General features: G+C 35.2%; 1 protein-coding gene across 2 annotated transcripts in view; it reads left to right on the top strand.

Moving 5' to 3' along the window:
* Positions 1 to 12829, top strand: part of MRPS35 (mitochondrial ribosomal protein S35) — a 44532-nt gene that overhangs the window by 18160 nt on the left and 13543 nt on the right. For both annotated transcript variants that reach the window (XM_044228765.1, XM_044228766.1), the window contains exons 6-7: positions 4955 to 5064; positions 7356 to 7425. In XM_044228765.1, the coding sequence (XP_044084700.1) occupies positions 4955 to 5064; positions 7356 to 7425 (180 nt within the window). The remainder of the gene's footprint in view (positions 1 to 4954; positions 5065 to 7355; positions 7426 to 12829) is intronic.

Genomic DNA, 12829 nt, shown 5'->3' with positions numbered 1-12829 from the left:
CACCTCTTGACTGTGGTGGTTTCTCAGAATTTACTTGTTTTTAGTGACTTTGACTAGTTTTGAGAAGTACTAGTTATATATTTTGTGGAATGTACTTCATTTTAGATTTGTTTGATTTTCTTCTCATGCTTAGACTGGTATGTATTTTGGGGAGGAAAATCTCACCAGTAAAGTGCCATTTCATCATATCATAGCAAAGGTAGAGACTCCTTTTTTTTTTTTTTTTTTTTTTTCTACACTCAAAAAATTAGATTTTGTACTCCATGTAGTTTGTATCTTAAATCAGAACAGTCCATGTGTGGGGTGCCTAAGTGGCTCAGACAGTTAAGTGGCTGCCTTTGGCCAGGGTCATGATCACAGGGTTCTGGGATCAAGACCTACTTTGGACTCCTTGCTCAGCTGGGAGCCTGCTTCTCCCTCTATCCCTCCCCCTGCTCATGTGTGCTCTCTCTCTCCCTCCCTCCTCTTCTCTCTTTGTCTCTTTGTCAAATAAATAAAATCTTTTTAAAAAATGAAAAAGGGCTCCTGGGTGGTTCGGTGGGTTAAAGCCTCTGCCTTTGGCTCAGGTCATGAGTCTGTCAATTAAAATCTTAAAAAAAAAATGAACATTCCATGTGGACTGCAAAAATATGTTGACAGTCTTGCAACCATTTTTACACTATAAGGTAACAAGTAGATAAACTTTAATTTCTAGAAATATTATCAGAGGTACATCCATGTTTGATTTGTAATTTTCTTTCTTTGAAAGGTTTTGGTATCAGGATTGTGCCTTCTTTTTTTTTTTTCAAGATTTTTATTTATTTATTTGATAGACAGAGAGATCACAAGTAGACAGAGAGGCAGGCAGAGAGAGAGGGGGAAGCAGGCTCCCCGCTGAGCAGAGAGTCCGATGTGGGGCTTGATCCCAGGACCCTGAGATCATGACCTGAGCTGAAGGCAGAGGCTTAAACCACTGAGCCACCCAGGCGCCCCAGGATTGTGCCTTCTTTATGAAATAAATTTACAAAGCTCGTCAGCCTTTTTTTCCCCCCTAGAATAGTTTAAATATCATAGCATTATATTTATATGTTTGGAGAAATTGAAAATATTAAAATCACAAAAGACAATACATGTTTACTGTATAAATTTTAGAAAATCTAGATAAGGGGGGGGAACCTTAAAATTATGCTTGGCCAACATTCCACAGGTTAATATAAATTACCTAGGGAGTAAGGCGCCTGGCTGGTTCAGTCAGAGGAGCATGTGACTCTTGATCTCAGGGATGTGAGTTTGAGCCCCATGTTGGGTATAGAGATTACCTTAAAATGTTTTTAAAAATTTTTTTTAAAAGTACCTAAGGGTAATTAATACCTGATATATTTTTAATAATTTAGTAAATGTTGCCTCTTTTTAATAATAATGATGATAATAACAACCAGCTGTTGTCAAGCTCCATGTTAAGTGATTTAAAAAATCTCTGAACTCAGAATCAGGAAATCTAGAATTTTGCCTTACTTTTTGTGGGCCTTAATCTTCAGTACCAGAATAGACATCCGGTTCCCTACTTGTTCTGTTTGTTTATGTTATTTTACATAAAAATAATCCGACTGCATTATTTGAAGTATCCCACAAGATACCACTTAGCTATCAGGCCGCCATCCTCTTTTGTCTCCTTTTTTTTTTTTTTTTAATTTTTTAAAAAGATTTTATTTATTTATTTATTTATTTGACAGAGAGAGAGAGAGAGATCACAAATAGGCAGAGAGGCAAGCAGAGAGAGAAGGGGAAGCAGGCTCCCCACTGAGTGGAGAGCCCAATGTGGGGCTTGATCCCGGGACCCTGAGATCATGACCTGAGCCAAAAGCAGAGGCCCAACCCACTGAGCCACCCAGGGGCCTCCTGTCTCCTTTTTGTCTTATGCCACCATGTGAAACCTTCATCACTTCTTTGTGTTCTTTTCCTAACTCACATCTGCCCTTCTTGGACTCTTTTCACTCTACCCACTGACGGTTGAAGCTCAGTGGTGGTGTCCTGAATGGTATCATGTAGTTCAAGGGTAAAAGTAGGTAAAACAGTGGGACTAAAGCATGTGCATTCCTGTATGACTTATTTTTTTATTTTATTTATTTTGGGGGGGAGAACATGAGAGAGAACCTGAGTTCTCTTCAGGGGTATAGGGAGGGAGGGAGAGAGAATCCCATGCAGTCTTCTTGCCCAGTGCAGAGCCCAGTGTGGGGCTTGATCTCACAACCCCAAGATCATGACCAAATCAAGAGTCAGATATTTAACCAGGTGTCGCCTGGCATGATTTAAAGTAATATGGTGAAGCCAGTCAAATAGTATAAAGTACTATATTAAGAGATACTCAGGGCCACTGGGTGGCTCAGTGGTTAAAGCCTCTGCCTTCGGCTTAGGTCATGATCTCAGGGTCCTGGGATCAGGCCCCTCATCGGGCTCTCTGCTCAGTGGGGAGCTTGCTTCCCCCTCTCTCTCTGCCTGCTTCTCTGCCTACTTGTGATCTCTCTCACTCTGTCAAATAAATAAATAAAATCTTTTAAAAAAAATACTCAAATTTTTAAATTCAGAGAAAGAAAGATGGTATCATATTTTTCTTGATAGTCATAAAGGTAGTGCTGAATTAAAAACAATATTTGTGTAGGACTTTTCTTTAAAAATGGTTTTCTTCTATTTATTCTCATTTATTCCTGACAAAAATCCTGTGAGGACTTTGTTTTGTAAATGAGGAAACAGTAAGATCAAGTGATTTAAGGTCACTTAGCAAATAAAGTTGCAAATCTTTTGAAATCAAACCCAGGTCTTGTCTTTTGTATATAACTATAGTTCTTTAACTGACGTACTGTGCTTCTAAACAGAGAAGGTACTTCACACAATTAGGTTTATTTCTCAATTTATGTAACTCTTAAATATGGGCATTTGAAAGTATATACATAAAACCATGATCTCCTATGATTTGAAATGTCAGTGTTGTTTTTGGGAATAATGTTAATAGAGTATTGATGCTTTAAAATGTAGCAAAAGAAAAGTCCAAGCATTCTTTGGAATTTTGGAAAAAGAATGGTAATGATTGCTGCTCAACTTCAGAGTCAGACTGTTCATCTAGTTTAATGACTACAATTTTGCAGTGCCTTTGAGTGCTAGCAGGTGGCGTGAGTGTACCACATAGCTCTAAAATATTTTAAGTTTCTGGCATAAACGCTGTATAATTTTTGAACATTCAAAGTGTTAATGTGAATGTAAGTTTTAAAGCAGTTACAATAATCAGCATTGGTGCCTTTTTTTTTTACTACTTCTTACATAAAAAGCTAGAACACTTAAATTTTTTAAATTGTAAATTTTTAAATTTATTGTTGAAAATGATTACATTGAAGGGAGTTTTAAAAGGAAAAAAATCATTCCATTCTCTTATTTTAACGTAAAAACTATTCTTTGTACTGTATCTGTATGCATGCATATGTACAAATATGTTAATAATTAGGGGTACATTCATTTCACTATTTCCTTTTAAGTAATTCTTATCGTTAATAATCAGAATTATATTTTTTTATCCCTCAAGCTGATAACCTGGTTGTTGATACATATTCTTTCCAGGCGACTGTGATAATTTGCACTGCCTACACATAGGACCATTCTGTTAGGTTGATATTGATTAGTCAATGTTTTTCCTGCATTTATTCTTTAAAAGTATATTTTTATTTATTTATTTCCTATATTTTCTTAGTTCAGATAAAAAATACATGTTAAAAAAAACATGTATCCTTTCTTTTTTTCATTTATGTGTTCATTCAACAAATACATGTCATATGTTCTTTAAGTGCTAGGCCATCACCAAAAATGGGACTGATACCGTTCTTACCCTGGAGAGTTTGCAGGCTAGTGGGAAAAATGGAAAAATAAATAAGCTCTTCTGCTATAATGTCTTGAGGGAAGTGCAGGGTTATTGAAGCTACAGAGAAGTGGATGTGATTGTAAAATCTTATTGAGCCTTTTTTTCTCTTCATATAGTTATGGATTTTTCTTATTCTTAATGCCGTCCATGGAAAAACAGTGTGTGACTTACCTTACTTAACTGTATTCTAATATCTAACCTATTTTTCTATGTCAAGTCTAGTCTTCTTTTAGATACCTTCAATCCATGCCATAATTCTCTCCAAATTAAAAACTGTTCATGTAGTCCAGTGTTTCCCAAAATATGTTTTAAGGAAGACTAAATCCATGAAATGTCCCTTGAAAAATAGAATATGAGGTCAGATAAATCTGGAAGTTGTTACATAAGAACCCTGCGTCTTGAAATTTCAGAATGCTCATTAGCATATTACCACTTCTAAGAAGTCCTTCTATAAAGAACCCAGTTTAACTCTGTATTATCTGAATATATTCAACAATAATAGGCTTTTTAGAGAAATAATTCTTCTTAACAGCCTCTGGGACTAGTATTAACATTTTGAGAAATGAGCTGAATTTCAAATGTCTTGATCCTTCATGAATGCTCTATATCATCTTCCATGAGATACCTGTACCTTTTAAAATAAATACCCCTAAGCAAGTTGCGTAATTGCATGGTGGAAATATCTTAAAGCATTTTTGTTTTATCCCAGTATTCTTATATTCCAGCTTTATTAATACTAATTGAGTTTAATTCTTAGTGCTACTCATAAGCTGTAATATCATTTATTTAAGAGACTTATTGGTTCTAACAGGAAAGGTGCTAATGCCCAGAACTTTCAACTCAAAACAGTTTCCTCCTCCTCTTTTTTTTTTTTCCCCATGAGTAAGATCAGGCTTCATAATGCATGCCGTTTGCTAACTCCACATAGACAACGGTACAGGTTGCAAAAGTTTCTTTTTGGTTAGTTTAACATTAAATGATATTGTTACTGGGTTTTGGGGTTTTCTTTTCACTAAACAAAGTATCTGAAATAATTCTTTTCAAATAACTTTTTCTTGTATTTTTAAGGTTAAACTTTCCAGTTTGAATTTAGATGATCATGCAAAGAAGAAACTCATTAAACTTGTGGGAGAGCGATACTGCAAGACTACAGATGTTCTTACCATCAAAACAGACAGGTAAAGAAAAGTTCAGCCAATTGGTCATTGTGTTGTTTTTATTGGTCATTGTGTTGTTTTATTATCTTCCAGTCTTCTGGCAGTCCTTTCCTTAAGAAATGACATTGAAAATCGGGGTATACATAAACAATGAATTCTGGTACACTGAAAAGAAATTAAAACAATAAAAAAAAAATCGGGGTAGCCTTTTACATCAACATACACTAACGTATTAGGTCAGTGAGGTTGTCCCCTTCATGTGTTTATTTATTTTATTTTTTTCTTAAAGATTTTATTTATTTGACAGAGAGAGACACGGTGAGAGAGGGAACACAAGCAGGGGGAGTGGAAGAGGGAGAAGCAGGCTTCCCACCAAGTAGGGAGACCGATGCAGGGCTCCATCCTACGACCCTGGGATCATCACCTGAGCCAAAGGCAAACACTTAACAACTGAGCCACCCAGCCACCTGCATTTCATGTGTTTAATATCTTCACACTAGTCTACTGTTGCTGTCCTCTTTATGGACATGGAGAGGCTTGCCTAACTGCCTAGTTAAATTATTATTGTTATTTTTCAGTCTTGATTCTAATATATCCATGTGAATAAGACTCAGGGAAGATGTTAGAAGAGAACAAAAGTGTGATTTGCTAGTGATTAAGGTTTAAACTGATTTTTACAAAGCCAAAGATCTTTCAGTTCAAAATTTAAATGATTAAATACAGAAACTTAATTTACCCAGGCAATTTTGTAAATAAGAATTTTAGTGAATTTGCTTCATAAAAACAGTATTAAATTTACCTCATATGAATTTATAAATTGTGTTATTTGAGGTGAAGAAGGGTTATTGGTATGTTTTTACAAAAGGGTTATTTTATTTCTGTTTCTGGAAGGCGGGGAAGGGTAGAAAGAAAGGGGAAGAGAGAGAATCTTAAACAGGCTCCATGCCCACCACGGAGCCCAACACGGGGCATGATCTTGTGACCCCAAGATCGTGACCTGAGCAAAATCAAAAGTCAGACACTTAACTGACTGAGCCCCCAGGTGCCCCAGGATTATTTTATTTTTATCTTACCATATTTGGCTGTTTCTGAATTATGTCAAAATATAAAGACCTGCCATTAGAGAAAAGCAAGTGGGCAGATATCTTCTCTCCCTTCCCATTCTAGTTTCAAAGCTCTTGGAAGTCATTTTTAAGTTTTATGTCCTCCTTCTTAATGGTGAGAAGAAGTAGTATGGCATATATAAATGAAGGCAATAATGTGGGGTGGAAAGAACTTGGGAACCCTGGTTTTAGAGTATTATTATATGGGGGAAAATAGATTTGAGATATATTAGTAATATTCTTTTTTACTGTCTTTAGAAAATGTAAAATAAGGTTGAGTTTTTAGTTTGTGCAGCTTAAAGAATTACTTTTAAAGTGTTGCTCTTTGAAATTCTGTAAGTATTTGACAGAGTTTTTCCCTAAGTTTTCCAGTGTTGGTGGGTGTGTGTGTGTGGTTATGGTAGCAACTATTTAGAGAACTATTAAACCTAAATATATAGAATAAGCAGAGTACTGTTAAAGTCACTTGTCACGTGATGGTTTTTGTTTTTTTTTTAAGATTTTATTTATTTAATTGACAGAAAGAGGGAGAGAGTGAGTACAAGCAGGGGGAGCAGCAGGCAGAGGGAGAAGCAGACTCTCCACTGAGCAGAGTCCAATGTGGGACTCCATCCCAGGACCCTGAGATCATGACCTGAGCCAAAGGCAGATGCTTAACTTACTGAGCCACCCATGTGCTCTTGTCAAATGATGATTTTATTTTATATTTGAAGAAATTGGAATTAATGATTTCTAAAAGCTTAATTTGTTATCTCATATTTATATAGAAGTTTTATCTAGTATTAGGTCATTAATTCTATTTTAAATACAATAACTTCAGTATAGCATTGAATAGTATAGCTCATTTTTTTAAAAACTTGGCTCTGGAGAAATCAAATGAACATTTTGATTAGCCACTGTCTTTAGTCTATCTCTATTTTTAAAATGAACTCAGTAGATACACTCAACACTGTCCAGCAGACTCTTAGCCCTAAGATTGTGAAGGGCACTTGGACTGGACACAGTCATATTAAAAATAGGTAAAACTATTATCAGATACAAATAACTCCCATTAGTGATTAAAACAAAGAAAAATAAAAGGTAGGATATTCCCTGAATATAGAGAATATCTGAATATAAGTTATCCTTTGTATTTAGTGTTTGTACATTTTGCAAATTATTTTATATACTGAATTTTTTAAATTTTGACTTCTTCTCTTTCTCTTACAGGTGCCCTTTAAAGAGACAGAATTATGATTATGCACTCTATCTGCTAACAGTTTTATACCATGAGTCTTGGGTAAGTGATTGTGTGTGAATGTTTAATAATTTTGTCAGTATAATTTAGATGGTGTTAACATTTCAAAACAGTCTGTGACAGGTAGTCAGTTGAGGATTTAATGAACCACTAAACTACAGATGAAATGTTATAAATAACTTCTACTGACATTGAAATTGAGGACCTTGAAATAGATTATGTAGTCCATCTCAGTTCCATCTTACAGAAATCAGATGACCAAATACTAAATGCCTTTAAAATTCAGAGTTTCTGTCTTCATTTAGAAGATTTGAATTTTTTTTTCTTTTGTTTGACTTTGGCTGAAAATTATCAAAGTTATAGAAGGGAGTTCATCTGTATAACTCGAGAATTTAGAATGCATCCTGCTGTTCAAATAAACTTCATAACAAAGCCCCAAAACTTTATAGAAAGGTATTTTAAATATTTATTAAAATTTTTAGTTAACACATAGCCTTTTGTGGGAACATTTCTCTAGTTTACATTAGGGACAATTAAGGGCAATTATTTATTTAATTTTAGTATTAAAAATAGTCTTGTGTCTGAGTTTATTGAGATTTAATACAGGCATATACACTTATTTATAAGGAAGTTTTTGCTTGAGCATCAACTTACTAATTTAAAGTTGGTATCTAATATGTTTGGGTAACTCAAAGTTTTAAATATTATTTTTAAAAATTAAAATTTTAAATATGCATAAATTAATTTTTTTGCGGCTTGCCTAACAGACATGGGACTCAGTAGTATTTTCTATTAGGAACATATGAAGGAATGGAGATAGGAGAGTGTCACTCTCTTTAGATGTTTGAAGGACTTCATATTAAAGAAAGGTTAGATTTGTTTTTCATGACTTTTAGGTATACAACAAGGTAAAAGCAATAGAGAAACAGACTTTGTCACTGAGTACAAACTTTCTAAGAGAGTCCTCTAAAGATGGAGTGTGCTACTTTTAACTGGTAGAGAACGTTCCATCCGTTGGCTACTTAATGGAGATATGGTGGTGAAAGGATCACTCTCTTTGGATAGATAGTTGGATTAGATGCCATTGGGAATCTCCTGCCATCCCTGAGTTGTTGTAATTGAGTAAACACATGCAACCATTCTCCAGACTGCTCACAGCATTCTCTTCATAATAACAGTAAAACTGTAGCACAAGAGCTTAAGTGGAAAATAAGAGAAAAGGAAATTTTGTTGCCAGGTTAGTAAAGAACAAAAAGTAGCTGGTAGCTTTTCTCTTCTGAGGTATTCTAATTATCATAATTTATCCGGATTTTCTAGTTCCTGGCTTCAGGAGCAACATCATAATAGCGGTTAATCTCTCTTTCCTGTCAGTTGATTTTATAAATGCCTTTGGATTAATGTAATTAAGTTCTTTTTTGAACCAGCAACATGGTTGAATTAGCTATAGCTCTATGGCTGATCCTGAAAGAGTTAATACCAAACAATAAAAACTGACCAGTTTTGAGTCTCTTTTGCCAGCAGCCTGTAAAATGAATTTGCCCCAGAGGAAATGACAGGCATAAATAAATTCAGTGAAAGTTGACTTACTGGATTCTTTCTGTGGTTCCATGACATAGAATCCAAACAAGTTTGTATTCTGGATTCACACAAGTAGCCTTTGATCTTTAATGCTAATTACTTTGATGCCAGAATAAGTGACCACGTACATCTGTCCTAAACAGATATAATTAAATAATTTCTGTACTAAACTTGGCTCTTAATCCTTTCTAAATAAGTAGCATCAATGAAGAAGCTTTAAGAGAATGCAGATGAGCCGTGAAATTTTGCAGAGCTGGTGGAACAGAATTTTTATTGAATTGAAGTTCTTTTTTCCTTCACTTTCCTTCCTTTCTGGAATTCAGACTTGAAATTGATGTTACCAAACTGGTATTTAATCAAATATTTAGAGAACCCCCTTTTAATCCATTTCTTTATTTTTTAACTAGTTTCGGAGTATTTAATACCTAAAAGTAAGCTGCTCTTAGTTTTCTGGCTTTTTAACCTTTTTGTGGAGGTTACCTCTAAGTGTTGAGGGGAAAGTAGTTGATTTTATGTAGCACACAGTTCAGAAACTTATATGAAAACGTGTTCATCTAGACTTGAGGATAAAGAAATTACTACTGTATGCTATTCAAACAGTTTAACTTTGGAAGTATCAAAGTAGATGTCGAAAAGCATAGATTTTACATACCGTAGACTTCAAGCAGTGAGTTAAAGAATGGTTATGGCAGTGCTAGGAGGTGATGAGACATGCTTTAGACCATTTATCCTTCCGCAGTTCAAAGAAGGAAAGAGAGTTGTAGAAATTTGTTTCAGTCTTTCAGTATGACACGTTGTTAGCATAGGAGTGAATTAAGTTTTATCCTTTGGAACCTGATTGACCTGGATTTGAATTCCATTACTTCTTATGTAGCTTTGGCCAGCTATTTGGCCTCCTAGGTTCACTTTTCTTCTAAGCTTTTTCGGGTAGAATTTGCATGAAATGTCTGGCAGGTAGCGGGCTCTCAGTAAATGGTGGCTATTAACATTATTGTTAATACTAAAAGGAAGAAAGATTTGTCTTTTGATTTCAAATTCATTTATTCCCATTTAACTTGACAGAGACTTTATATAGGTAATCAGATCTGTACCATGTTGTATTTGAATTTTTAGAACAGGTATCCTACTCAGCATTCTGACATGCTGATAATAACAAAACTTCCTAGATTTTAACTTCGTGCCATGATATTCTTTAAAGCTTCCACAAGTAATTTGGTTAAGAAATGATCAGATGAACCATTTTGTAAAATGATTTGCACAAAAGATAGACACTGGGGGAAGAAAAAAAACACTTACTTTATAGAGATCTGAAATCAAATTCCAAGGATTCTTGAATAATTTGATATTTAATTACTAATAGTTCCTTTTTTAAATTTGAATTTTCAACTGTCTTATGTGGATTCCATGATAGTCTTATTGCCAGTCAAAAATAGATCTAGCTTTATACTAAAATGGTTCTGGAAAGTCACGTAACAAACTTCTGAGTTGGGTAATTTCACACTCAGAGTTCATTTTTTTTTTTTTTTAAAGATTTTATTTATTTATTTGACAGAGAGAGATCACAAGCAGGCAGAGAGACAGGCAGAGAGAGAGAGGAGGAAGGAGGCTTCCCACTGAGCAGAGAGCCCAATGTGGGGCCCGATCCCAGGACCCTGGGATCATGACCTGAGCGGAAGGCAGAGGCTTTAACCCACTGAGCCACCCAGGCGCCCCTCAAAGTTCATTTTTAAAGAGTTCATTTTTGAAGTAAGAAGTTCATGTTAAAGTAAGAAGTTCAGGGGCAGTGGGGTGACTCAGTTTGGTTAAGCATCTCTTTTCAGCTCAGGTCATGATCCCAGGATCCTGGGATTGAACCCCATGTTAGGCTCCCTGCTCTGTGGGGATCCTGCTTCTCCCTTTCTCTCTATCTCAAATAATAAAATCTTAAAAAAAAAAAAGTTCATTTTTAAAGCAGACCTTATCGCAGATATATCTGATAATGAAGAGTTCTTTTGCAGCTCCAAAATCACCATTTAATGTTTGGTCTGTGAGTTCCTTATGATGTGTGGAATACATGGAATGCACGTATATTTCCAGGTGATAGTAAAGAACTCTTGAATGATGTTTGTAATGTTGTGTACTCTTTTCTGCATTCAGCAGTGATTTTGTCTTGTGTACCGGGTACAGTGCTAGGTATTGCTCAGACTATGAAAGTGAAAGAGCTCTGCCTTTAGGTACCTTTATTTCTGGAGAGAACCAGTAAGTTACAACGTAGTCTGTTTCACTCAGTAACGGAGGTAGGAACATGGTGCTGTGAGAGCCACTGAGGAGTATTAATTCTCCCTGGAAGCTTCACAAGAACTGGTGACTGGTTCTGGAAGATAAATAGGAAGATGCAGTAGAGCAGTGGGTGAAGGACTCTGGCCTTGTGGATGTAGAGAGCCCACAGAAGTTGGGTGTGGCCGGGGTGTAAGGCTGATAGGGCAGAGGTAAGGAGTTGAGACCAGAAAAACAAGTCAGAGCCAGGTTGTGAACAGGTTGTATGGCTTATTTACAGAGTGTAAAATTGTATCCAGAGGGCAAAATTGAGCCGAGGTAGCATTTTACTAGTTGTTTAAGAAGGTACCCCTTTCACTTTTTTAATGTTTATGAAATAGTAAACCATCCATATAGCAAATGTCAGGTGTGCTTTCATTAAAATGAACTGTTTATTGATTGATGGGGTAAAAGTTTACTGGTTGCCTATTACTTGCTTGGTGTTGTTGCATATAGGGTTTAATATATAAGGAGGAAGACTTTGTCTTTTCCATTGAGGAACACTAGTAGAAACAAGGTTTAGTAGTAAATATTACAAAAGTGTTGTTGTATAGTTTACTATGTTGTATAGTTTAGTATTTAATTTTTAATTTTTTCTACTTATTGTATATCCTTCAAGACTTCAGTTGATACCTGCTTTGAGCCTATTTTTTATGATATAATTGATGTATAATATTATAGTTGTTTCAGGTGGTAAAGTGTAATGCTTCCATAACAAATATGTTATGAAATGATCACATTATGTCTAGTTAACATTCATCCACTCATCACTGCATATAGTTACAAATGTTTTTTTCTTGTGATGAGAACTTTTGAAATTTACTCTTAGTAACTTTCAAATATGCAGTACAGTATTATTAACTATAGTCACCGTGGTGTACACGACATCCCCATGATTTGCTTTCTAACTGCAAGTGTGTACCTATTAACCATCTTCACTCACTTTGCTCAACCCTAGCCTCTAGCAGCCACCAATTTGTTCTGTTGCTATATGTTGAGGTTTTTTAGATTCCACACATAAATGAGATCATATGTTATATATCTTTCTCTGACTTTTTTTCACTTAGCTTAATGCCTTCAAGAGCCATTCATGTTGTCACAGATGGCAGGAGTTCCTTTTTTTGGCTGAATAATAGTCCATAGTGTATATGTATGTATGCTTGCATACATACACACTTAACTCTTTATCCGTTTATCCATCATTGGACACATAGATTGTTTCCATGTCTTGGCTATTGTAAATAATGTTGCAGTGAGCTTGAGGGTGCAGGTATTTTTTCAGGTTAATGTTCCTTTTCTTTGAATGTATACCCAGAAGTGGAGTTGCTTGATCTTATGATAGTTATATTTTTAATTTCTTGAGAAACTTCTGTACTGTTTTCCACAGTGGCTGTACCAATTTACATTCCCACCAGCAGTGCACAGAGTTCTGTTTTCTCCGTATCCTTATCAATACTTGTTATTTCTTGTCTTTTTGAGAATAACCATTGTAACAGGTGTGAAGTGTTCTTGCATTGTCTTTTATTGTCCTTTTGATTTGCATTTCACTGATGACTGATGTGGAACATCTTTT

The sequence above is a fragment of the Neovison vison genome, chromosome 12 (genome assembly GCF_020171115.1).
Source record: "Neovison vison isolate M4711 chromosome 12, ASM_NN_V1, whole genome shotgun sequence".
Lineage (NCBI taxonomy): Eukaryota > Metazoa > Chordata > Mammalia > Carnivora > Mustelidae > Neogale > Neogale vison.
Note: the sequence above shows the minus strand (reverse complement) of the source record. Positions and strands in the feature narration are given on the sequence as shown.